We start from the raw sequence: 26,028 nt of genomic DNA, 5'->3' as shown, positions 1-26,028 counted from the left end.
TTTTATGTACATTTAAATGACTAACGGGCTGGGTTGTGGTGCACCAGGTTCAAGCCCACATCTCTACCTGCAGTAGGAAACTTTGCAAGTGTTGAAACAGTGCTGTAGTTGTCTTACTCTCCCCCTCAATCTCCCCTCTCACTTGATTTCTGACTATCTCTATCCAATAAATAAATAAAGATAACTTTAAAAATTAAAATATAAAGAGGCAATGAAAGTCATTGCTCTAAAAGAAATGACTGCGTATGGACATCTTTACCATTAATATTGACCATATGTTTTTCTTTTGTGAGATCAGATGACATTATTTTACTTTTTTGTTCAGAAGCCATAATACCTTTTTTTTTTTTTAATTTTATTTTTCTAGGTTTTTTTTTTAGTTTCTTTACTGGGGGAATTAATGTTTCACATTCGACAATAAATAGAGTAGTTTGTACATAACATTTCTCAGTTTTCCATATAACAATACAACCCCCACTAGGTCCTCTGTCATCCTTCTTGGACCTGTATTCTCCCCCACCTACGCACCCCAGAGTCTTTTACTTTGGTGCAATACGCCAATTCCAATTCAGGTTCTACTTGTGTTTTCTCTTCTGATTTTGTTTTTCAACTTCTTCCTGAGAGTGAGATCATTCCATATTCATCCTTCTGTTTCTGACTTATTTCACTTAACATGAATTTTTCAAGGTCCATCCAAGAGCAGCTGAAAATGGTGAAGTCACTATTTTTTATAGCCGAGTAGTATTCCATTGTGTATATATACCACAACTTGCTCAGCCACCTGCCTTGCTTCCAGGTTTTGGCTATTACAAATTGTGCTGCCAAGAACATATGTGTACACAGATCTTTTTGGATGGATGTGTTGGGTTCCTTAGGATCTATCCCCAGGAGAGGATTGCAGGGTCATAGGGTAGGTCCATTTCTAGCCTTCTGAGAGTTCTCCAGACTGTTCTCCACAGAGGTGGGGCCAATTTACATTCCCACCAGCAGTGTAGGAGGGTTCCTTTGACCCCACACCCTCTCCAGCATTTGCTGCTATTACCTTTTCTGATGTATGACATTCTCACACAAGTGAAGTAGTATCTCATTTTTGTCTTTATTTGCATTTCTCTGACAAAGACTTAGAGCATTTTTTCATGTGTTTCTCAGCCTTTTGGATCTCTTGTGAATATTCTCTCCATGTCCTCCACCCATTTTTGGTTATTTGTTTTCTTGTTATTGAGTTTGGCAAGCTCTTTATATATTCTGGTTGTTAGCCTCTTGTCTGATGTATGGCATGTAAAGATCTTCTCCCATTCTGTGAGGGGTCTCTTGGTTTGGGTAGTGGTTTCTTTTGCTGTGCAAAAGCTTTTTAATTTGATGCAGTCCCATAGGTTTATACTTGCCTTAGTCTTCTTTGTAATTGGATTCATTTCATTGAAGATGTCTTTAAAATTTATGCAGAAAAGAGTTTTGCCAGTATTTTCCTCTAAGTATCTGATAGTTTCTGGTCCTTGATCCACTTGGAATTTACTTTTGTATAAGGTGAAATATAGTGGTTCAGTTTCATTCTTCTGTATGTTTCAACCCATTTTTCCAACACCATTTGTTGAAGAGACTCTGGTTTCCCTGTTTAATAGTTTGGGTACCTTTGTCAAAGATTAAATGCTCATAGGTGTGGGGGCTTACTTCTGGGCTCTAAATTCTGTTCCACTGGTCAGTGTGTCTATTCTTGTTCCAGTACCAAGCAGTTTTGATGACAATGGCCCTATAATACAATTTGAGATCTGGGAGTGTGATGCCTCCAGTTCTGTTCTTTGTTCTCAATATTCTCTTGGCATTTCTAGGTCTTTTCTGGTTCCAGATAAACATATGTAGCATTTGTTCTATTCTCCTAAAAAATGTGGTTGGGATGTTGATGAAGATAGCATTAAATTTGTATATGGCAGGGGTCAGGCGGTGGCGCAGTGGGTTAAGCGCATGTGGCACAAAGCGCAAGGACCAGCATAAGGATCCCGGTTCGAGCCCCCGTCTCCCCACCTGCAGGGGGGTCGCTTCACAGGTGGTGAAGCAGGTCTGCAGGTGTCTGTCTTTCTCTCCCCCTCTCTGTCTTCCCCTCCTCTCTCCATTTCTCTGTCCTATCCAACAACAAACAACATCAACAATGGCAATAATGATAGCCACAGCGAGGTTACAACAACTAGGGCAACAAAAGGAGGAAAAAATAGCCTCCAGGAGCAGTGGATTCATGGTGCAGGCACCGAGCCCAGCAATAACCCTGGAGGAAAGGAAAAAAAAAAATTGTATATGGCTCTGGGTAGTATATTCATTTTGATGATGTTAATTCTTCCAACCCGTGAACATGGAATATCTTTCCACTTCTTTGTCTCTTTTTCAGTTTCCTTGAGTAGTGACTCATAATTTTCAGTATACAAGTCTTTTTCACTTCTTTGGTTAGGTTTATTCCTAGATATTTTATTGTTTTTGTTGCTATAGTAAAAGGAATTGATTTCTGGATTCCAACTTCTTCAAACTTAGTGTTTGCATAGAGGAATGCCACTGACTTTTGAATGTTAATTTTGTAACCTGACACCTTACTGTATTGCCTTACGATTTCCAAAAGCTTCTTGCTGGATTCCTTAGGTTTTTCTGTGTATACTGTCATGTCATCTGCAAATAGGGAGAGTTTGACTTCTTCCTTCCATTCTATATACCTTTAATTCCTTGCTCCTGCCTGATTGCTATGGCAAGAACTTCCAACACTATGTTGAATAGTAATGGTGATAGGGGGCATCCCTGTCTAGTACCTGATCTGAGTGGAAATGCTTCCAGTTTTTCACCATTGAGTATGATGTTGGCTGTAGGTTTGCTCTATATAGACTCCACACTATCTTCAGGAATTTTCCATCTGTTCCTATTTTTTGTAGTGTTTTGATCATAAAGGGATGTTGTATTTTGTTAAAGGCTTTCTCTGCATCTATTGATATGACCATGTGGATTTTGGTCTTGCTTCTATTGATGTGGTGGATCACGTTGATTGATTTACATATATTAAACCAATCTTGCATCCCTGGGATAAACCCCACTTGGTCATGATGAACAATCTTTTAAATATACTGCTGTATCTGGGGGGCTAGAATTTTGTTCAATATTTTCGCATCTATGTTCATCAGAGATATTGGTCTGTAGTTTTCTTTTTTGGTTGTGCCCCTGTCTGTTTTTGGTATCAAAGTGATGTTGGCTTCATAGAAGCTGGCAGGGAGTATTCCAGAGTCTTCAGTCTTCTGGAAGACTTTGAAAAGTAGAGGTATTAGTTCTTCTTTGAAGGTTTTGTAGAATTCATTTGTAAAACCATCTGGTCCAGGATTTTTATTTTTGGGAGGGTTTTTGATAACTGTTTCAATTTCATTAGTTGTGATGTTCATGTTATCTAGTTTCTCTTAATTTTGGAAGTTTGTAGGTATCTAGGAAATCGTCCATTTCTTCCAGGTTCTCTAGCTTGGTGGCATATAGTTGTTCATAGAAGCCTCGCATGCGGAGTCTAGTGATACAGCAGGGGGTTAAGTGCAGGTCGCACAAAGCACAAGGACCGGCATAAGGATCCCATTTCGAGCCCCCAGCTCCCCACGTTCAGGGGAGTCACTTCACAAGCGGTGAAGCAGGTCTGCAGGTGTCTATCTTACCCCCTCTCTGTCTTCCCTCCTCTCTCCATTTCTCTCTGTCTTATCCAATAACAACATCAGTCATAACTACACAATAAAACAAGGTCAACAAAAGTGAATAAATAATAAATAAATATTTGTTAAAAAAGAAGCCTCACATGATATATTCAATTTCTGTTGTGATATCTCCTCTTTCATTTATGATCAAATTTATTTGGGTCTTCCTTTTTTGTTTGTGAGTCTGGCTAAAGGATTGTCGATTTTATTCACTCTTTCAAAGAACCAAGATTTACTTTCACTAATCTCTTGTATGGTTTTCTTATTTTCAATGTTGTTATTTTCCGTGTTGTTTTCAGTATCTCTTAATCTCTTTTTGAGATCTCTTACTTCTTTTTCAGTTGTCTCAATCTTGCTAGTTATGTCTTCAGCCTCATTTATTCTATTCTCTCTCCCCTCTACTGTTTTCTGCAGTTAATCTTTTTTGTTAACCCTGTTCCGATACTGTTTTAGCTTGTTCAACTAGTTGTGTTCTTAGCTCAGCTATTTCAGCTTTCAGCTCTCTAGTAACCTTGAGTTAATTAGTGTTTTCTTCCAGAGTCTCATTTGTTGTTTCTGCATTTCTGATGACAATTCTTTCAAACTCTTTACTCACTCCTGTGATTATTTCCTTAACTAGTCTTTTGATGTTGACCTCATTATTTTGTGCTTCAACCTTTGGGGGGCTTTTAGCTGGACTCTTGTCCTGGTTCATTTCTCCAATATTTCTTCTTGCTGGTTTAACCATTTTATATAGTATGTTATGAGGCCCCTCTCTTAGTACTTTTCTTTTTTTTAATATTTATTTTATTTATTCCCTTTTGTTGCCCTTGTTGTTTTATTGTTGTCGTTGTTGGATACGACAGAGAGAAATGGAGAGAGGAGGGAAAGACGGGGAGAGAAAGATAGACACCTGCAGACCTGCTTCACCACTTATGAAGCGATTCCCCTGCAAGTGGGGAGCCAGGGCTAGAACCGGGATCCTTATGCGGGTCCCTGTGTTTTGCGCCACCTGCGCTTAACCAGCTGTGCTACAGCCCGACTACCAGTACTTTTCAAATTACTGATCACTCTTTCCTGGATTGACTTGTATCTAAGTAAGGTAATTAAAGGGTTCACAGTTGTGGAATCGACATTTGTTTCAATAGTATTTTAATCCCTGAGTTGGAGCTCAGTAGCTTAAAAGCCTCTGTGGGCTTTTAAACTATAGGTAGGCTTCTTAGCTTAATCATTGACTCCTGACCAAGAGATAAAGCAGGGTGGGGCAGAGATAATCCAGTGGTTATGCAGAGACTTGCACAGCCCCACCGCTAGGCAACCAAGGTATAGATCTTCTCCTGAGTTTCCTCTTTAGTTCTCTGTCCCCTGGTGTCAGCACAGGGCCTCCCTGCTGCTGTTCCAGATTCTAAGGACAGTAGCAATGGAGACTCACAGTTGCACTTGGTGAATCTTAAGGGAGTCCTCTCCTCCCTTCAGCCATTCCCTTGGTGGTGAAACAGACTGGAGGTGGAGTCTCAACTGCTAAACTGCTGGACTGTTACCAGCCACTTAATCTCTCCCTAGGCTCCTCCCTGTCCATGAGCCACACATATTTGCACTTCATGGTGATTTGGTGGGTTCCTGACTGTCGTTCTAATCCTCTCTTGTCGCGGTCCCAGGTGGTCTCCTTTGGTATTCCTAGTTGACCTGGGAGAGAAGAGGAGAGGAGAGGAGAGGAGAGGAGAGGAGAGGAGAGGAGAGGAGAGGAGAGGAGAGGAGAGGAGAGGAGAGGAGAGGAGAGGAGAGGAGAGGAGAGGAGAGGAACACAGCTAGCTGCTCAATACCATTATTTTCTCTGATTTTCAAAACCCTTGTAGTTTGGCCCTATATTTTGTAAATTTTACTATCCAGCAGAGTCATTTTATACTGATAGGGAATATTTCCTCATTCATTCACCTTAGAATCATTTCCTTAAATCTGTTTTTAAGTAATGTTTTATTCTTTTCTTCTTTACTTTTATTTGCTTACCTAACCCCTACAGAATCCTTGTAACCCTTCTTGCAATAAAGTTGCTAGAAGGTCAGGCAGTGGGGACTGGGTTAAGTACACAGAGTACAAAGTGCAAGGGTTCCAGTTCTAGTCCCCAGCTCCCCACTTGCAAGGGAGGTCTCTTCACAAGCAGTGAAGCAGGTCTGCAGGTGTCTATCTTTATCTCTCCCTTTCTATCTTCCCCTCCCCTCTCAGTTGCTCTCTATCCTACAAAAAACAAAAACAGAGAGATAGAAAGAAAGGAAGAGGAGGAAAGAACAGAAGGAAGGATGGAAGGGTGGTCTTGTATTCTCTTTCATTTATTTGCTCTTATTTGAATTCCTACTCACTGTTTCTGCCATTTGACTTAGTAAAATACAGACTTGCTTCTATGTGTTACTTATCTATTAATTACTGTGACTGTGTATACATAGCTATAGACAAAACATAGTAGCCTCTGATTGTAGTGTTTATATTATGTTGATGATGCACTTCTTTTTTATTATTATTATCTTTATTTATTTTATTAGATAGAGACAGCCAGGAATTGAGAGGGAAGGGGAAGATAGAAAGGGAGGGAGACAGAGATGCCTGCAGCACTGCTTTGCCACTCGCAAAGCTTTCCCCCTGCAGGTAGAGACTGGGGGCTTGAATCCAGGTCCTAGCACTGTGTCTTTTTTCTTTGTTTCTCTTGATTATGGGGGAGGGAAAAAACGTCGGCTCGGAGCAATAAACTATAGTGACAGCAAAATAAAAATAAGATAGTATGATGAACCCATATTTCCTTAATTCAACTTCAGTAATGATGAGCATTATGTCAGTTCTAAAGTTTTTTTGAAGTTTTTAGAATTTTTTATTTATTTTTTTATGAGAGAGAGAGAGCTAGTAGATCACTCTGGCACATGTAATGCCAGAGATCATAGTCAGGTACACATGCTTTATCCACTGTGCCACCTCCTGGGCCACCAGTGAATAACTATTTTTAATATTTATTTACTTAGTAACCTTTTGTTGCCCTTGTTGTTTTATTGTTGTAGTCATTATTGATGTTGTTGTTGGATACGTTGTTGTTGGATAGGACAGAGAGAAATGGAGAGGGGGGGAGAGAAAGATAGATACCTGCAGACTTGCTTCACCGCTTGTAAAGTGACTCCCCTGCAAGTGAGGATTCAGGGGCTGGAACCAGGATTCTTACACCTGTCCTTCGCTTTAGCCATCTGTGCTTAACCCACTGCGCTATTGACCGTCTCCCCACCAGTAAAGAACTTTTAAGGCATACACAATTCCCTTAAAAATAGATAAATGGGGAGTCAGGCAGTAGTGCAAGCGGGTTAAGTGCGCAATAACTGGCTTAAGGATCCCCGTTCGAGTCCCCGGCTCCCCGTCTATAGGGAGTCACTTCACAGGTGGTGAAGCCTGTCTGCAGGTGTCTTTCTCTCCCCCTCTCTGTCTTCCCCTCCTTTCTCTATTCTCTCTGTCCTACCCAACAATGACAGCAATAACTACAACAATAAACAAGTGCAACAAAAGGAAAAGTAAATAAATATTTCAAGAAATTAAAAAATAAATAGATAAATGTTTGTTTTTTCCTAGAGGGTATGTTAGCCTACTCTACCTTGCTTTAGTACTCGTGACCTGTTAATTTTATCTGGTAGCTGTGAGAAGAGCAAATAATTATATATCGAAGCAGAGTTGGGTTGGGATTCTTCTGCCCCACTTAGGGGATTTTTCCAAAATCTCTTAAGAGTACTAGGCCCGGGAGATGGGCAATAACAGCAGGTTAAGTGCAGGTGGTGCAAAGTGCAACAACCGGCGTAAGGATCCCGGTTCGAGCCCCTTGCTCCCCACCTGCGGGGGGGGGGTTACCTCACAGGCAGTGAAGCAGGTCTGCAGGTGTCTTTCTCTCCCCCCTCTGTCTTCCCCTCCTCATTCCATTTCTCTCTGTCCTATCCAACGACGACGACAACAATAATAACTACAACAATAAAAACAACAAGGGCAACAAAAGGGAATAAATAACATTTATTTAAAAAAAAAAGAGTACTAGGCCGGGGGGCTGGGTGGTGGCACACCTGGTTGAACATAACATGCCATGCACAAGAACCCGGGTCCAAGCACTCACTACCTACCTGCAGGGGGGAAGCTTCACAAATGGTAAAGCAGATCCACACATGTATCTCAGTTTCTCTACCTCTCTGTCTCCCCTTTCCCTCTATTTCTGGCTTTCTTTACCCAATTAAGGGGGGGGGGGGGCGGAAGCAGTGGGTTAAGCACTTGTGGCGCAAAGCGCAAGGACCGGCAGAAGGATCTCAGTTCGAGCCTCCGGCTCTCCATCTGCAGGGGAGTCGCTTCACAGGTGGTGAAGCAGGTCTCCCTGTCCTATCTAACAACAAGGGAAAAAAATGGACTTCAGGAGCAGTGGATTTGTAGTGCAGGCACCAAGCCCCAGCAATAACACTGGAGGCAAAAAAAAAAAAAAAAGCATTAGGCTCTTGCCTCTCCCACCCCCCACCCCTTGTTACAGGGGCTTCAACCATTCCAGGCCAAGTTTTTCAGGTCTAGAAAGGAAGAGATACAACAGTACTAAAGGTTTGGTTTCCTCAGTACTCCAATGCAAACCTGGGCTACATCCATATTAAAGCAAGTGTCTTCTGGGCTAAGCTATCTTGACAGCCTTATCAAACCTCTTTGCATAGAATGTTTCAACAGCCTTACCATTCTATCACCATTCTACACTATCATTAGGCTGATCTTTTAAAAATAACTAGGTAGAGGGGTAGAACCTCTATACATTTATTCTCTGTTTAAAACCTGTCTGTGGAAATAATTCCAAATTACAGATTTTTATTCATAATCTGACTCTATCCTCTTCATACCATTCTTTTCTAGTATCTGTTTCCTGTCCCATCACAACTTTCTTCCTAGAATATCTGATCACTCTGACATATGTGATGCTAGGAATAAACTCTGGACTTTACACAAGCAAGTTCAGCTCTATCCACTGCACTACCGACTGGACTGAAAATTATAGAATTTTAAGAGTCTAAAGGTTCTCTTTTGATAGGAAAAGTAATCAAAGTCTATCTTTTTTAATTTTATTTTATTTATTTAGCATAGAGGCAGAAATTGAGAAGGAAAGAGAGCTATACCTATAGCAATGTTTCACTGCTCATGAAGCTTCCCTCCTCTAGGTGGGGGCTGGTGGCTTGACCCTGAGTCCTGCACACTGTATACACTCAAGCAGGTGTACCACCACTTGACCCCAAAGTCTAATTTTTTTAAATATATTTTCCCTTCTATCCTCAGGGACTTTTATTACAGTCTCTCTAAAGAACCTAGTTCAGGGGGCCTAGTTTAGGTGGTGTACTGGGCTAAGCACAAAGATCCTGGTTCCAGCCCCCAGCTCCACAACTGAAGGGAGGTCACTTCACAAGCTGTGAAGGAGGTGTCTGTCTCTCCCCCTCTCTATCTTCTCGTCCTCTCCCTGTCCTATCTAACAACAACCACACAAAAAAAGGAAAACTTGGCCACCAAGAGCAGTGGATTCATACTGCAGGCACTGAGCCCCAGTGATAACCTGGAGGCAAAAAAAAAAAAAGTAGTTTAATCTACTGTTTTTACCTCTGGGTGAAATAAACTTTGCCAAAGTATGTTAGTGTATCTATCTTCAACAGTCCTATAATAAAGGTAAGTGAAATTACTTTGAGCATAACATTTTTAACTTGTCCCTGGTGGTGTCAAATGAAATAGTTTTATGGAGCTATAAAGCATAAGTTGATTTGTCCTTATGGTAGATTTGATCAAAATTTTTATATATTTCAGCTCATGGAGTGCTGTGTAAATGCCCTGGTGACATCCTTTAAAGAGACTATATTAGCAGAGTGCCAAGGCATGATCAAGCGAAATGAAACTGAAAGTAGGTAAAACATCACATAAACTTCTCCTAGTCTTCTAAGGGGGTATCTTTGAAGCAAATCATTTAACAAGTTTATGTTAGACCATTCTTTTATATATAGGTATATTTGTCACAGTGAACTATACTTAAGCATAGACATTCAGTACTTCAACTGGAAGTACTACTCACGAATGAGGGAGATAGCATATGGTAATGCAAAGAGACTCATCCCTGAGGCTCCAAAGTTGCAGGCTCAATACCCCATACCTTCATACATCAGAAAAGGTAACAGCAGCAAATGCTGGAGAGGGTGTGGGGTCAAAGGAACCCTCCTACACTGCTGGTTTAAATTGGTCCAACCTCTGTGGAGAACAGTCTGGAGAACTCTCAGAAGGCTAGAAATGGACCTACCCTATGACCCTGCAATTCCTCTCCTGGGGATATATCCTAAGGAACCCAACACATCCATCCAAAAAGATCTGTGTACACATATGTTCTTGGCAGCACAATTTGTAATAGCCAAAACCTGGAAGCAACCCAGGTGTCCAACAACAGATGAGTGGCTGAGCAAGTTGTATATATACACAGTGGAATACTACTCAGCTGTAAAAAATGGTGACTTCACTGTTTTCAGCCGATCTTGGATGGACCTTGAAAAATTCATGTTAAGTGAAATAAGTCAGAAACAGAAGGATGAATATGGGATGATCTCACTCTCAGGCAGAAGTTGAAAAACAAGATCAGAAAAGAAAACACAAGTAGAACCTGAAATGGAATTCGCATATTGCACCCAAGTAAAAGACTCTGGGGTGGGTGGGTGGGGAGAATACAGGTCCATGAAGGATGATAAATGACATAGTGGGGGTTGTATTGTTAAATGGGAAACTGGGGAATGTTATGCATGTGCAAACTATTGTATTAAAAAAAAAAAATACCCCATACCTCATAAGCCTGAGCTGAGCAGTGCTGTGGTGTAAAAGAGAAGGAAAAAAAAGAGAAAAATACATATATAGAAAAAAAGTAGTGCTAATATGTTTATAGACTTAGATTTAAGCATTTCCTTCTCATTAGATATCTTTATGTATTAGAGTTTTAATATGTTCTGGATCTTTATTCATGGTAGTGTATGTTTTCTACTGGATGTGCTTCCACCCTGCCCCCTCATATGCATGTTTTTTAAATATACGTATATATGATTAGTTGATTCATGAGAGAGAATAGAAGAAAAAACCAGAACATTACTCTGGCACCACTCAGCCCCATGTGTTTGTTTTGTTTTTGGTGCTGGGACTTGGTGCCTGTTAAGTCCACTGTTTCCACAATCCCCCCTCCCTCTTTCAATTTCAGATAGAGACAGAGAGAGAGAAGAGACACTATGGTACCTCTTCACTGTTGATGAAGCTTCCCCTGGTGTCTGCATGGTACTCTGGGGAGCTTGAACCTCGGTCCTCATGTGTGGTAAAGTGTGCACACTACAGGGTGAACTATCTCCCAGCCCCAGTTGTAACATTTTAATTTTTTTCTTTTTTTTTTTTTTTTAATTTTTTAATATTTATTTTCCCTTTTGTTGCCCTTGTTGTTTATTGTTGTTGTAGTTATTAGTGTTGTTGTTATTGATGTTATTGTTGGATAGGACAGAGAGAAATGGAGAGAGATGGGGAAGATAGAGAGGGGGAGAGAAAGATAGACACCTGCAGATCTGCTTCACCGCCTGTGAAGCAACTCCCGTGCAGGTGGGGAGCTGGGGGCTCAAACCAGGATCCTTATGCTTGGTGCTACGAGCGCTTTAGTCGATGCGCTACCACCAGACTCCCACATTTTAATTTATTACTCTAAGATTTCATTATGCATAATTCCAAGGTCCTATTTAATATTTTGCGGCATTTAAAGTATATATTTCCTTTCACTTGGGTTCATACGTTCTTTAAATGTACTTGTGTAGCAAAACGCAGACTGCATAGAGAGAGACCTGCAGCACTGGATTGCCACTAGGATTATTACTGGAGCTTCGTGCCTGCACAGTGAATCTATTGCTCCTGGTGGCCATTTTCTCTCTCTCTCTCTCTCTTTTATACTTCTTTCATTTGATAAGACAGAGAGAAATTGATTGAGAGGGGCAGAAGAGATAAATAGAGGAAGAAAAAGACACCTACAGTCCTACTTCCACCTAAAGACCAGGCACTCAAACCTAGGTCCTTGCTCATGGTGGTGGGGTGTGGTTAATTTGATGTGACACTGCCTGCCCCCCCCCCAAATATTTCATTTGTTTTCTAAACTAAGAAGATTCTGTAAGTTTTTTATCATACTCAACTAGACAGTATATTTAACATAACCAAGAACTTTATGGATATAGTTTTATATGATCTCTATTATATTTTTCTTCTTTATTACTTTGAGAAATCTTACGATTTTTTTTAAATGTACTGATCTCCTATATAAAACTGTAGTTCTTACTGAACAGATTAAAAAATATTCTACTTTAGTAGAGGTCAAATAACTGACTTTCTGAGAGGAGTTGAGTTTTGCAATTTGTGATAATGTGTTTTTTTTTAATATTTATTTATTTATGTATTCCCCTTTGTTGCCCTTGTTTTAATGTTGTTGTTATTGATGTCGTCGTTGTTGAATAGACAGAGAGAAATGGAGAGAGGAGGGGAAGACAGGGGAAAAGAAAGACAGACACCTACAGATTTGCTTCAGTGCCTGTGAAGCAACTCCCCTGCAGGTGGGGAGCCAGAGACTCGAACTGGGATCCTTATGCTGGTCCTTGCGCTTTGTGCCACCTGCATTTAACCCGCTGCACTACTGCCTGACTCCCCCCCCCTTTTTTAACCAGAGCATTTTATTTTTGACATGTACTTATTTAAGATAGAACAAATTGAGGGGGAAGGCGGAGATAGAGAGATATGATAGGAATGGATAGCATGATAGTTAATAGTTATGCAAAGAGACTCTCATGCCTGAGGCTTCAAAGTCCCAGGTTCAATCCCCCGCAACACCATAAGCCAGAGCTGAGCAGTGCTCTGATTTAAAAAAAAAAGAAGAAAGGAAAGGAAAGGAAGAAAAAGAAAAGAAAAAAAGAGAGAGACTTAGAGCACAGCTTCATCACTCATGAAGGAAGCTTCCCCCCTGCAAATGGCAACTGGGGCCTTGAGCCTGGTTCCTTGCACACAGTAATGTGTGTGCTCAGCCAGGTACATCAATCACCACCTTGGTCCCACACACACCTTTTTCTTCTCTCTGCCTCTCTCTCTTTTTTCCCCCCACCAGGTTTATCACTATGGCTTAGTGCCTGCAAAACAAATCCATCATTCCTCGAAGCCATTTTTTCAAATTTTAGTTTAGTTTATTTTATTTGATAGGACAGAGAACTTTAGGGGAGAGAAAGATGGGTGGGGAAAGAAGGACACCTGCAGACCTCCTTCACCACCACTTGTGAAGCTTCCCTCCTACAGTTGGGGCCTGGGGAACTTGAAATGGGTCCTTTTGGGTCATATCATGTGTGCTCAACCAGTGTGCAACCACCCAACTTCTAACTAGTAACCAGAGAACTTTTAATCTCAGGTTGATGGTGGTGTTAGGAATTGAACCTGGGTCCTCAGAGCCTTAGGCATAAAAGTCTTTTGGGTGCAGGGGTAGATAGCATAATGTATGCAAAGAAATAAAGTTTTTTGTATTGCTTTTATGCTTTCTCCCCTGCCTATGATCACTTTTCATTAGAAAAATTTTTTTCCCCTCCAGGGTTATTGCTGGGGCTCTGTTCCTGCACTACCATACCAGTCCACTGCTCCTGGAGGCTATTTTTCCCATTTTGTTGCCCTTGTTACCTTTCTTGTTGTCATTTTTGTTATCATTGCTGTTGTTGTTGTTGTTATTGGATAGGACAGAGAGAAATTGTGAGAGGAGAGGAGATGGGGAAGAGAAAGACAGACACCTGCAGATCTACTTCACTGCTCGTCCCATGAAGCGACCCCCCCCCCTGCAGGTGGGGAGCCAGGGCTTGATCCCGGATCCTTACACTGGTCCTTGCACTTTGTGCCATGTGCGCTTAATCTGCTGTGCTACTGCCTGACTCCCTAGAGCTTCTTTTAAAAAATTTTTTTGTGGACCAGCAGAATAATTCACTTAGTGCCCTGCTGTGCGTATGACCCAAATTTGAGTCCCCACACATTGAATGATTTTGTGTTAATTGAAGATTTGGTTCTGTAGTTTCTTTCTTTGCCGTTCTGTCTCTATCTGAACAAGCAAAGAGTAGTGAAACCTCTGTGATGACAAAATTAAAAACAATAATAATAATTTTTGTCAAACTGAAAAGGTAGATTAAAAAGTTACGGTACTTAATACAATTTCTAAACTAATTGTACATTCAGAATACTATTAATCTTACCAGCTTCCACCTAATATTTCTCTAAACACTTACTGTCATAGGCATTCTACACTCATATATAAATGAGAGGGGACATTTGTTATAATGGATGACATGATTACATGAATATGTTTTATTCTTCCAGAATTACATTTAATGTTTTCATTGATGGACAAAGTTCCTAATGGGATAGAACCAATGTTGAAAGACTTGGAGGAACATATCATTAGTGCTGGCTTGGCAGATATGGTAGCAGCTGCTGAAACTATTACTACTGTAAGTTTTCCTTAATGACAGTGATAGGTGGAGATTAAGTTTATAACTTCCCAGATTTGTTAAAGTGTAGTATTGTTGTTGTTTTACTTAAACTACTATGGTTACATTTATATTTTCCCATTTTGGGGATATTGATTCTTTAAAAAATATCACTGTATTTTGTTTTTAGGACTCTGAAAAATATGTTGAACAATTACTGACACTATTTAATAGATTTAGTAAACTTGTCAAAGAAGCTTTTCAGGATGATCCACGATTTCTCACTGCAAGAGATAAGGTATCTTATTTCTGTATATACATAAGTTATTATTCATATTTAATAGGAAACTTAGTTTACTATACAAAATCAAAATCTAGTTAGATATATTTCATTAGTGAAGGGCAACTGTACTATTTGATTTCTTTGTTTTTGTTTTTCTTTTATATTTTATTTATTATTAGATAGAGACAGAAATTGAGAGTGAAGAGAAAGGGAAAGAGACAAATACCTGCAACTGTGCTTCACCACTTGTGAAGCTTTCCCCCACAGGGACTTGAACCTGGAACCTTGCACACTGTAATGTGTGCTCTTAACCAGGTGCACCACTGCCTGACCCCTTATTATTTGATTTCTTAGATTCTTTTATTAACATTGAATATGCTATGAACTATAATTTAGCTAGAAAGTTCCTTATTTTTCAGAAAAATGTGGTCTTTTCCCCTTTTTGGTTAATATTACTGATTATTGAATTCCTATTTATCCTGCTATTAAGACCCAATTCAAAATACTTTCCTTTTCTTTATTTTCCTCCCCCCCGCAGTGCCATATACTGATGTTTAGGTGATCACACCACTCCTTGGCTCATTTTTAATTTTTTCTCTTTTTCTTTTTTATTAGTGATTTAATACTGATTTACAAAATTACATGTCAACAGAGGTATAATTCCACACCATTCCTACCACCAGAGTTCTGAATTCCCAATCCCTCTATTGCAAACCACCTTAGTTCTCCCGATGTTAAATTGAGTAGCTTGCCAAGGCTTTATTGAGACATTTTATACAGATGTTTCGCTCAGGTTTTTGTTCTGGTTAAATAGAAGCATAAGGTTGCTGAGTTAAGGAAGACTTTAGAAGTCATTTTGGGGACTTGGTTACAGAGAAATTAAGAACTCAGATCTGGACAAGTTATTTTTGAAATGTTTATTAAACATTCAGTTATCATAGTCATAGATCTAGAGTTTAAGGGCAGGAACAGAACTGGGGAATAAACTTAGGAGCTTCACAATATAGGTTGTGTTTAAAGAATTGACACCAACTATGACTACTAAAGCCATGACATTAGTGAAGATTGAAAAAAGAGATCCAAACCCAGATGCCCAAACAACAGATGAGTGACTGAGAAAGTTGTGGTATATATACAATGGAATACTTCTCAGCTATTAAAAAATGGTGAGTTCATCTTCACCTCATCTTGAATGGAGCCTGAAGGTAATCATGTTAAGTGAGATAAGTCAGAAAGAGAAGGATGAGTATGGGATGATCTCACTCATAGACAGAAGTTGAAAAATAAGAACAGAAGGGAACACACAAAACAGAACTTAGACTGGAGTTGGTGTATTGCACCAAAGTAAAAGACTCGGGGTGGAGGAAGAGGGTTCAGGTCCTGGAACATGATGGCAGAGGAGGACCTAAAGGAGGTTGAATTGTTATGTGGAAAACTGAGAAATGTTACACATATACAAACTACTGTATTTTACTGTCAACTATAAACCATTAATCCCTCATAAAGAAATTAAAAAAAAGGAAAAAGAGATCCAAGCAGTTTAATTGTCTGAAATATGAGGAACCATGTTTCATGAGAGGAGGGGATGAATGAAATAACCAGGGAGTCTGGTGTATTAGAAAACAAGTGAAAAAAAAAAAAAAATCTCAGATGGCGGGGCTTAATGTTTTGTTTTGTTTTGTTTTGTCTTTATTACTATTAGGGTCGCTGATGGGATTCAGTATCTGTACTATGAATCTTTTGCTCCAGGTGGCTTTTTCTCCCCTTATAGAGATAGGAATTAAGTGAGACAGGGAGGTTTGAGAGATAGAGAGAGGCACCTGTAGCACTGCTTCACCACTTGTTAAGCTTTCCTCTTATAACTGGGAACTAGGGGCGTGAACCTGAATCCCTGGATATGTGCACTCTACTAGCTGTGCCACCACCAGGCCCAGGTCCCTTGATCTATTGTTTTAAATTGCTGCTGAGGGCAGAGGGTAGATAGCATAGTGGTTATGCAAAGAGGCTCTCATGCCTGAGGCTCCAACATCCCAGGTTCAATCCCCTGCATCACCATAAGCCAGAACTGAACAGTGTTCTGGTAAAAAAAAAAAAAAAAAATTAAATTGCTGCTGATAGGTTGAATGAAGTAGTAAATAGCCTTTGTCTTCACCAACATGGAGGTTATGACTTTAACAAGATAAATATTGGGTATTGCCTGGGAGATGGTGGCACAATGGCTAGAGCGTTGATCCCTGTCTTCACATGTGTCAGAGTGATGCTCTGCCTCTCTCTCACTCTCTTGCTATCTCATGTTACTAAATAAACTTTAAAAAAATAATGCTAATAAAAAAGGAGAATCTAAGGTTTTCCATAAAAATAACAAATACGAGACTGAGTTAGATAATAACCTCCTGGGAATAACTTAAAAGAGGTAGAAAATGCTCCTGGATCCCTGGTCAAGCCTCTGGCTCCCCACCTGCAGGGGGTTCACCTCACAAGTGGTGAAGCAGATCTCCAGGTGTCTATCAGTCTCTCCGCCTCTTAATTTCTCTCTATCCTATCCCCCCAAAAAATTAAACAATGGCCACCAGGAGAATGGATTCGTAGTGTTGGCACTGAGCCCAGCGATAACCCTGGAGGCATGAAAAAAAAAAAAAGTATGCTTCTGGAGCAGTTTCTGAAGGTAGACAAAGCCAAGAAATAATTTTTTTGATATTTTTTATTACTTAAATCATATAAATAAGAGAATTTCATTTAGAGAAAAGCTAGAGCCTCACTCTGATACATGCTGTACTAGGGATCAAACTAGGAACCTCAAGCATTCAGTTCCTGAGCTCTACCTATTTTAACTGTTTAACTACAAGTAGGTTTTTTTTTTTTTTAACTTTAGAGCTTTATTGAGTAATGGTTTACAATATAGTCTTTTTTTCACCACTCCCATTACCAGAGGTCGGTGTCCACATCCCCACCCCCATAGAAAAACACTACAGTTCCCCCACAGTCTCAGATATGTTGACACTTTTTGTTCATATTCATATATCCAATTTTCTATATTCTGCATTTGAGTAAAAACTGTTCTGTAGTTGTCCTCCACCTCCTTGGTTGCTGCACTAAGCATCATCTTCTCCATTCAACAGTAAATACAGTGGTTTGTACATGCATAACATTTCCCAGTTTTCCATATAACAATACAACCCCCTCTAGGTCCTCTCTTACCCTTCTTGGATCTGTATTTTCCCCATCCACTCACCCCAGATTGTTTTACTTTGGTGCAATATGCCAATTCCAGTTCAGGTTCCCAAGTAGGATTCTTTTTAAAAGATTTTTGAAAATTTCATTTAGGTAGGACAGAGAGAAATTGAGAGGAATGGGGATTGGGGGGGGGGGGAGGTCCAGGAGGTGGCGCAATAGGTAAAGTACTGGACTCTGAAGCATGAGCTCCTGAGTTCAGTCCCTAGCAGCACGTGTATGAGAGTGATAACTGGTTCTTTCTCCTCCTATCTCTCTCATTAAAAATAAAAATAAAATAAAGAGAGGGAGAGAGAATGACAGAGTTGCCTGCAGCACTGCTTCACCACTTATAAGGCTTTCCCCCTGCAGGTAGGGATCAGGGATTTGAACCCTGGGTCCTTGTGCATGGTAATGTGCACTTAACCAGGTGCACCACTGCCCAGCCCCTCAAGAAAGAATTTTTATGATAAAAAATAATAATATGTCTATATGCTGAGCCTACACAGTTGGGGGGAAGACCAATAATGTAGGAGAAATAAGGGAGTTCTGGTTTACTTCAGTTTTCTTGGTGAAACAGGAAACTGTGAATTGAGAGTGCACATAGGGGAGGAAATAATGCAGGTTTGCAGAAATGATACAGAAATACTGCCTAAGAGTATAAGAGAAGTGTTGAGACTGTTAGGCAGCTCAAAGATTCTACTTGAAGGGCTAGTGATGTTTATCTCAATGATAAAATGCTTGCTTTGCATATATGAGTCCCTGGATTCAATCACTGTCTTCAAGATACAAGGGCCTCACTGGAGAATAATGGTAGTTGTAACATAACAACTAAGTTATTGATTTGAACAATTCTGTTAGGTCACATAACACCATTAAAAATAAAAATAATCTATATACTGAAGCTCCTAAATTTATGTATTCTTGCCATTGTAACAATTTAACTATACATTTTTAATTATTAGAAATAATGTTTATATTTCATTTAAAATTATTATTTGCAGGCATATAAAGCAGTTGTTAATGATGCTACTATATTTAAACTTGAATTACCTTTGAAGCAGAAAGGGTAAGTTTTTTAAATATGTTTACAACTTTTAAAGTTTCTCGTATTGTGAGATTTGGCAAATGCTTACACTCCTCTTCAGATGTAGAATTATCTGCATCATCCTTGAGAGTTACCACATATCAATTCCCTACCAGCCTCACCCTCACTTTTTTCCCAAGACAAATGTTGCTCTGATTATTTCAGAATACCTTATCTATGCCTGACATAGGACTTCATACAAATCGAATCATATAACATATACTTTTTATGTGTAAAACTTGTCAGGTTCAGTGTAGGATTTTTGATATTTGCGTTCTGTATGTTTCCATGTTCTGGTAGTTTTCCAAAGTGGTAGTACTGTTTTATACTTCACTGACAAAGTACACAGGTATTAGTTGACTCTCACTCTTGTTCTAACATTCAGTATTGCCACTCACTTTAGTTTTGGTCATCTGGATTATGGAGTGATATAGTTTTAATTAGTCTTTTTTTCGTAACTACTGACCTTAAAGACATTTTAATGTTTTTATTTTTTTTTGTATATTCAGATTTTACTTTATGAAGTTATTGTTAAAATTTCTTACTTTGGGAGGCTGGGCACACCTGATTGAACATGCATGGGACCCTGGTTCAAGCCCCCTCTTGCTGTCTACCTCCATATCTCCACTGATGAAGCAAGTCTGCAGTCTCTTTCCCTCTCTATTTCCTCTCCTCTCTCAATTTCTCTATCCTACCAAAAGAAAAGAAAAATTGGCCACTAGGAATGGTGGATTCATTGTGCAGGCACCAAACCATAGCAGTAACCTTGGTGGCAATTAATTTTTTGTTTTGTTTTGTTTTCAGGATTATCATTGGAGCTGGGTATCATCACTACAAATCCACTGCTCCTGGTGGTCCTAGTGGTCTTTTTTTCCCCCCCTATGTTATTGTATAGAACAGAGAGAAATTGAAAAAAGATGGAGAGGGAGTTGAGCGGTAGTGCAGTGGTTAAGCGCAGGTGGCATAAAGCAGAAGGACCAGCATAAGGATCCTGGTTCGCGACGGGAGGGATACCATATGGTTATGCAAAGAGACTCTCATGCCTGAGATTCCCAGGTTCAATCCCCTGCATCACCATAAAGCAGAGTTGAGCAGTGCTCTGGTTTAAAAAAAAAAAGGATCCTGGTTCAAGCCTCTGGCCTCCCCTCTTACAGGGGAGTTGCTTCACAAGTGGTGAAGCAGCTCTGCAGGTGTCTTTCTCCCTCTTTTTCTTCCCCCTCCTCTCTCCATTTCTCTCTGTCCTATCCAACAACAATGACATCAGTAACAACAACAATAATAACTACAACAATAAAACAACAAGGACAACAAAAAAGGGAAAATGAATAAATAAATATTTGTTTAAATTTTTTTAAAAAGAAAAAAGAGGGAAAGAAATGCCTGCAGACCAGCTTTACTGTTCGTGAAGTGGACACCCCTTCCACTTGCGCATGTGCAGGTGGAAAACAGGGATCAAGCCCAGATCCTTGTGTGGTTCCTTGCACTTAGTACTGTGTGCACCACCACCTGGCCTCCTTAAACAATTTTTTTCTTACTTTTTTGAGGGAAATGATTGTGCTTTTTTTTTTAAACTTATTATAGACAGAGAGATTGAGAGGGCTGGAGAGAGGGAGGGAGAGAAAGAGAGATATACCTGCAGCCCTGCTTCACCAGTTGTGAAGCTTTCCCCCTGCAGGTGGGGACAAGGGGCTTGAACCTGGGTCCTTCACACTGTAATGTGTGTGCTTAACCAGGGGCACCACTGCCTTGTCCCCAGATTGTGCTTTCTATTAATGTGCTATAGGAACTCTTATAAATTCTTTTTTTAAAAAATCACATACACACACACACACACACACACACACACACACACACACACACACACACACACACACTTATTTATGAGAGTGAGGTGGAGAGAAAATCAGACCATGTCACTCTGGCACATGCTATGTTAGGGATCAAACTGGATGTCATGCTTGAGAGTCCAGCACTATCCACTGAGCTGGGCCTCTTATAAATTCTTTATACAGAATGTAAGTTATATGCTTCTCTGGGTTTTAGTTTCTGTGGCAAACCTTTATCTAAGCGCACTTTGGACAGCATATTTGCTTTGTCATGTGCATGACTGAGGATTGAGCTGATCCCCCACTATAATAAAGGAAGTTTTGGTGCTTTGATGTCTTTCCTTTTGTCTCTCTATCTGAAAAAGACCACTTGGAGGGACTTGGAGTAGTGAAGTCCCAGTGGCAAAGGAGGAAGGGAAAGGAAGGGAGGAAAATGTCATTGGACTAGGGAGTTAACATAATGATTTTCCGAAGATTTTCATGCTTGAGACTTCAAGGACACAGGTTCAATCCCCAGCACCTCTATATGCCATAGCTGAGCAGTGCTCTGATATCTTTCTTCTTTCTTTCTGTATCTTTCATTATAAATAAATAAATACTTTTTAAATTTTTTATTTAATAAGAGAAAGAGAGAGGCACCTGGACTCTGCTAATCTTTGGTTTATGGTGGTGCTAGGGAATGAATCTGAGATCTCAGAACCTCAAGCATTATAGTCTTTTGTATAACCATTAAGCTATCTCCTTGTGTCTGTTTCTTCTAGAAATTATATTAGTTCATGTTTAAAACTCATCTGAAGTTACTCTTTGTGTATAGTGTAAATTAGGGGTTAAATTTCTTTTGTGTGTTTTTGTTTTTCCTTTTGCATATGGGTGGCAAATGACTTCAATGTCATTTGCTGGAAATACTTTGTAGTTGCCACTGCATAGCTTTGGTATAAGTAACATAGAAATGTGCTTGTCAGGCCAGGGATATAGCTCAGTGAGAAAGTACATGTTTCATAGTGGGGCAGGTAACATAATGGTTATGCAAACAGACTCTTATGCTTCAAGTTTTGTGGCCCCAGGTTCAATTCCCCCATGCCACCATAAGCCAGAACTGAGCAATACTCGGGGGGGGGGGGGGCTGTAAAAAATAAAGTTAATGTTTCATATGTATAAGGCCCTGCTTTTGCTTCCTGGCACTAAGAAAACAAAATGTATGTAGGAGGCAGAAGATAGCTCATATACTGTACTGCATGCTTTACAATGCACAAGGACCCATCTTTGAGCCTATGCAAAGTAGAAGCTTCACAGACAGTGGAGTATTATGTCTTTCTTTTCTCTCACTTTGTCTGTGACACTATATCTGGAAAAACAGAAAAATATCCTGCTGGGAGTTGTGGAATCATGCTCATTCGAAGCCCCAGTAAAGTCTTGGCACAATATAAAGAAGGTGCATGTATTTCTCCACTCCCCCCCCCCCCATAGCAGTGCTAGGGATCAAACCCAGGGATTCATACAATCCAAGGACTTCCTGTTGTATTCCATTTATTTGTGTGGGTAGTCTCAGGCCATAGCTATGTAGATGTAACTAGATTTGTAAGTCTTATGGTCAAGTATTGTGACTTTTTTTTTTCATCAGTGCTTTTGATATTATGGTTCCTTGTTTGTATCTAGAAATATTTTCTATATTGGCCATGTATGCTGTTGCCTTGTTAAAGTCAGTAGTTTTAGTTCGAGTAGTTTTGTAGATTTCTTTTTAAAATATTTATCTGTACTAGAGAGAGAGAGAGAGAGAAACACAAACCAGAGCATTACTCTGGCACATGCAATGATGAGGACTGAATTTCTTACCTGTGAAGCCAAAAATAAATAATCCCCAAAAGCAGGATAAATACAAACGAAACCGTTCTTACATACATCATAATAAAACAGCTAAAAGCTAAAAACAATGAACAGGTGAAGTTGCATGCTTAATCTTGTATAAGGCCCTGGGTTCAATTTATGAGTGGTAAAGTGGTGCTTTCTTTCTTGTCCCCAATATGAGCTGCAGGGGAAGGGTTTTAATGAGTAGAGTGGGTGAGGGTATGATTTTGATTGCTGGCATTGCGTAAGCCAGAATAACGCTCTGGTTTTCTCCTCTTTAATCCTCTTTCTCATAATAAATCTTTGGGGGGGAAAAGAACTAATGGGGGCAAGGCGGTAGTGCAGTGGGTTAAGTGCACATGGCACAAAGTGCAAAGACCGGCATAAAGATCCTGGTTCAAGCCCCTGGCTCCCCACCTGCAGGGGGGGTTCACTTCACAGGTGGTGAAGCAGATCTGCAAGTGTCTTATCTTTCTCTCCCCCTCTATTTCTCTCTGTCTTATCCAACAATAACAACTGCAATAACAATAATAGCAACAACAACAATAAACAACAGGAGAAATAGAAATGGGAAAAAAGGCCTCCAGGGGCAGTGGATTCATAGTGCAGGCACTGAGCCCAAGCAATAACCCTGGGAAGAACTAACAACATGGAATGGAAATTGGGCTAGGGAGAATGCTCAGTAGTACTTCTTGGAAGCATGGGGTGGGGGGCAGATGGACATATAAAAAGGGCCAACTAGATGGTTCACCTGAATAGTGCATTTGCTTTGTCATGGACATGACCCAGATTGGGCCCTGCCCCCAGCAAACTAAAGGAAGCTATAGTGCAATGGTTTTCCTCTCTCTTTCTCTCTCTCTGTCTCTGTCTCTCTCTGTGTCTCTCTCTCGCCTCAAGGGTTATCGCTGTTCCCAAGCGGAAATATAAATAATTTACATATAGAGATGAATGTGGAAGATCAGCAAAACAGTGCACTCCTTGCCATGTGCACAACCCAGGTTCAGGCCTGACCCTCACCACACTGAAGGAAACTTCAGTGCAGTAAATTCTTTCCTACTTTCTCCGCTTCTCTGCCTCTATCTGAAGTCAGCCCAGAGCAATAAAGCCACGGACATGACTGAAAAAAATGTCGACTGCTTTTAGAATTTTCTTGGGAAACTAAAACAAATGCACCTTCATTGTAAAAGAGAAGTTTATGTTTTTTACTTGGGTGGTATAGATGTCATATCACTATGAAGTTAGATTGGATGCATATTGAATGCATTTCAGAAATAAAAGTTTTATCTTTTTTTAACATTTATATATTTATTCTCTTTTGTTGCCCTTGTTATAGTTGTTGTTGGATAGGCCAGAGAGAAATGGAGAGAAAAGGGGAAGACAGAGGGGAAGAGAAAGATAGACACCTGCAGACCTGCTTCACCGCCTGTGAAGCAACTCCCCTGAAGGTGGGGAGCCAGGGGCTAAAACCGGGGTCCTTACGCTGGTCTTTACATTTTGAACCACCTGCACTTAACCCACCGTGCTACCGCCTGATTTCCAAATAAAATCTTTAAAATAAATAAATAAATAAATAAATTGAGTGGTAAAAATATTTTAAATAAATAAATAGCTCAAAGTGCAAGGACCAACCAGCATAAGGATCCCCGTTCGAGCCACCGACTCCCCACCTGCAGGGGAGTCACTTCATATATATATATATATATATATATTTAGGGCAGGGGTATAATGGTTATACAAACAGATTCTCATGCTTGAGGCTCCAAAATCCCAAGTCAAGTCCCTTGCACCACCATAAACCAGAGTCAAGTAGTGTGCTGGTAAAAAAAAAAAAAAAAAAAAAAAGTATAGGTATCATTTTTCTTTAACTGCTTTTAATCTGTTTTTTAGGGTGGGATTAAAAACTCAGCCAGAATCAAAGTGCCCTGAGCTGCTTGCTAATTACTGTGATATGTTGCTAAGAAAAACACCATTAAGTAAAAAACTAACCTCAGAAGAAATTGAAGCAAAGCTTAAAGAAGTGGTACATGCATTTTATTTCTTTCTCTTTAATTATCTTACTTTGATTGTGTGTTTTGCTTTTAAGACTTTCATGATAGTGACACATTTTACATTACATAAAGAACTAAAATGAAAATCTATGATAAACTTTTCTGCCTGGAAATTTTATTTTTTAACTTCTAGAAAGGACAGTGATATTTATTTCTGCCCTTAATTATTTTTAGACAATTAAAGTCTAACTTCTAATAAAGGACAAAAATAGGGGGGTTGTTTTTGTATGGTGTTTGGATGGTAGTTGAGAGACTGGGGCTTTTTGTTTGTTTTAATTTGTTTGCTGGCTGTTAGTATAATATGATATAAAGCCAAAGAATATAAAAAGAATTATAAAGATGGGTAAGTGTAGACAGAATGGCTTACAGAGGAGATTTGTGATGGTGTGGGTGGGAAGTAAAGGTACATAAAAAGAAAAATTGGGATAGAACCATGTAAGTTTTCTAATGTTTTATGTAAAATCTGGAAGATTGATATTATAGAAACTAAAAGTTACTTGTTAAACTCCCTCAAAGTTACTATCTTTTAATAAGTTGATCTGAACTAGTGATTTTTGGAAGTGACAATGTATTCGGCCTTTGTGCTTACATAAATTTCTGAATTTTGACAAATGAAGAATGTAGAAAGATCTAAATGAAAGAGATGGCCAACTATACCTAAGGATTAAATGTAATTTTGTTTTCTGTACAGCTTTTGGTACTTAAATATGTACAAAACAAAGACGTTTTTATGCGCTATCACAAAGCACATTTGACACGACGTCTTATATTAGACATCTCTGCTGATAGTGAAATTGAAGAGAATATGGTAGAGTGGCTAAGAGTAAGTAATTTTTTTAAAGACTTGGTTTTCTTACTATAATAATATATAATTTATATAATAAGAATTATAATGTGTTAATAGCTCCATGGTTCATAGGCATGATAATTAGCAAACTTTGGTGATATTATTAATGGAAAGGAAATAGCTAATATTTTATAAAATGTAGAGCTTCAGTTACATAAAACAAAGTGATAATAGTCTTAAATAAAGTGATCTTTATTATTGCTTTGCTTCTAATACTCTTTATCTTCACTCTTATTTGAAAAAAACTGTTAAATGGGTTACAGAAAAATCATTTGATTTTTTTTTTAAGTTGTTTTCAGTTCTAAATGCTTAACAGTATAAATGTTTCTAAATAAATACTTAAAATTAGCAAACAGAGCCAATAAGTAAAAAATAGTGACTTATTTTGAGCACTCAATACTAATTATGACTAATTCCTTATATCAAAATGTATCTATATTCCTTTTCCATTTTAGAGGAATTTGTGTGGAATTAAAATGGATGTGTCTTTCATATGTGTGTATGTACAACATACTATCATATATATGTAATTACATGTAAAATATATTAATATAATGAACATCAGCATAGTTTCTGTAAAAGTTACTGAGGAGCTAGGCAAAATGATCTAAATATTGATAACCAGTGGGAAAATGATTATTTCATAACTTCACATTTTAAAAACCTTGTTATGGTTGGGAGT

The 26,028-nt window shown here is 39.2% G+C and overlaps 1 protein-coding gene across 1 annotated transcript in view; it reads left to right on the top strand.

Annotated features, from left to right (window-relative positions):
• The window catches only part of CUL5 (cullin 5), an 84,742-nt gene that overhangs the window by 39,943 nt on the left and 18,771 nt on the right, over nt 1-26,028 (top strand). The window contains exons 8-13 of the mRNA XM_016184923.2: nt 9,507-9,600; nt 14,091-14,221; nt 14,391-14,498; nt 18,698-18,762; nt 24,339-24,471; nt 25,191-25,322. Coding sequence (XP_016040409.1) covers nt 9,507-9,600; nt 14,091-14,221; nt 14,391-14,498; nt 18,698-18,762; nt 24,339-24,471; nt 25,191-25,322 — 663 coding nt within the window. The remainder of the gene's footprint in view (nt 1-9,506; nt 9,601-14,090; nt 14,222-14,390; nt 14,499-18,697; nt 18,763-24,338; nt 24,472-25,190; nt 25,323-26,028) is intronic.

The sequence above is a fragment of the Erinaceus europaeus genome, chromosome 20 (assembly GCF_950295315.1).
Source record: "Erinaceus europaeus chromosome 20, mEriEur2.1, whole genome shotgun sequence".
Taxonomy (NCBI): Eukaryota; Metazoa; Chordata; class Mammalia; order Eulipotyphla; family Erinaceidae; genus Erinaceus; species Erinaceus europaeus.
Note: the sequence above shows the minus strand (reverse complement) of the source record. Positions and strands in the feature narration are given on the sequence as shown.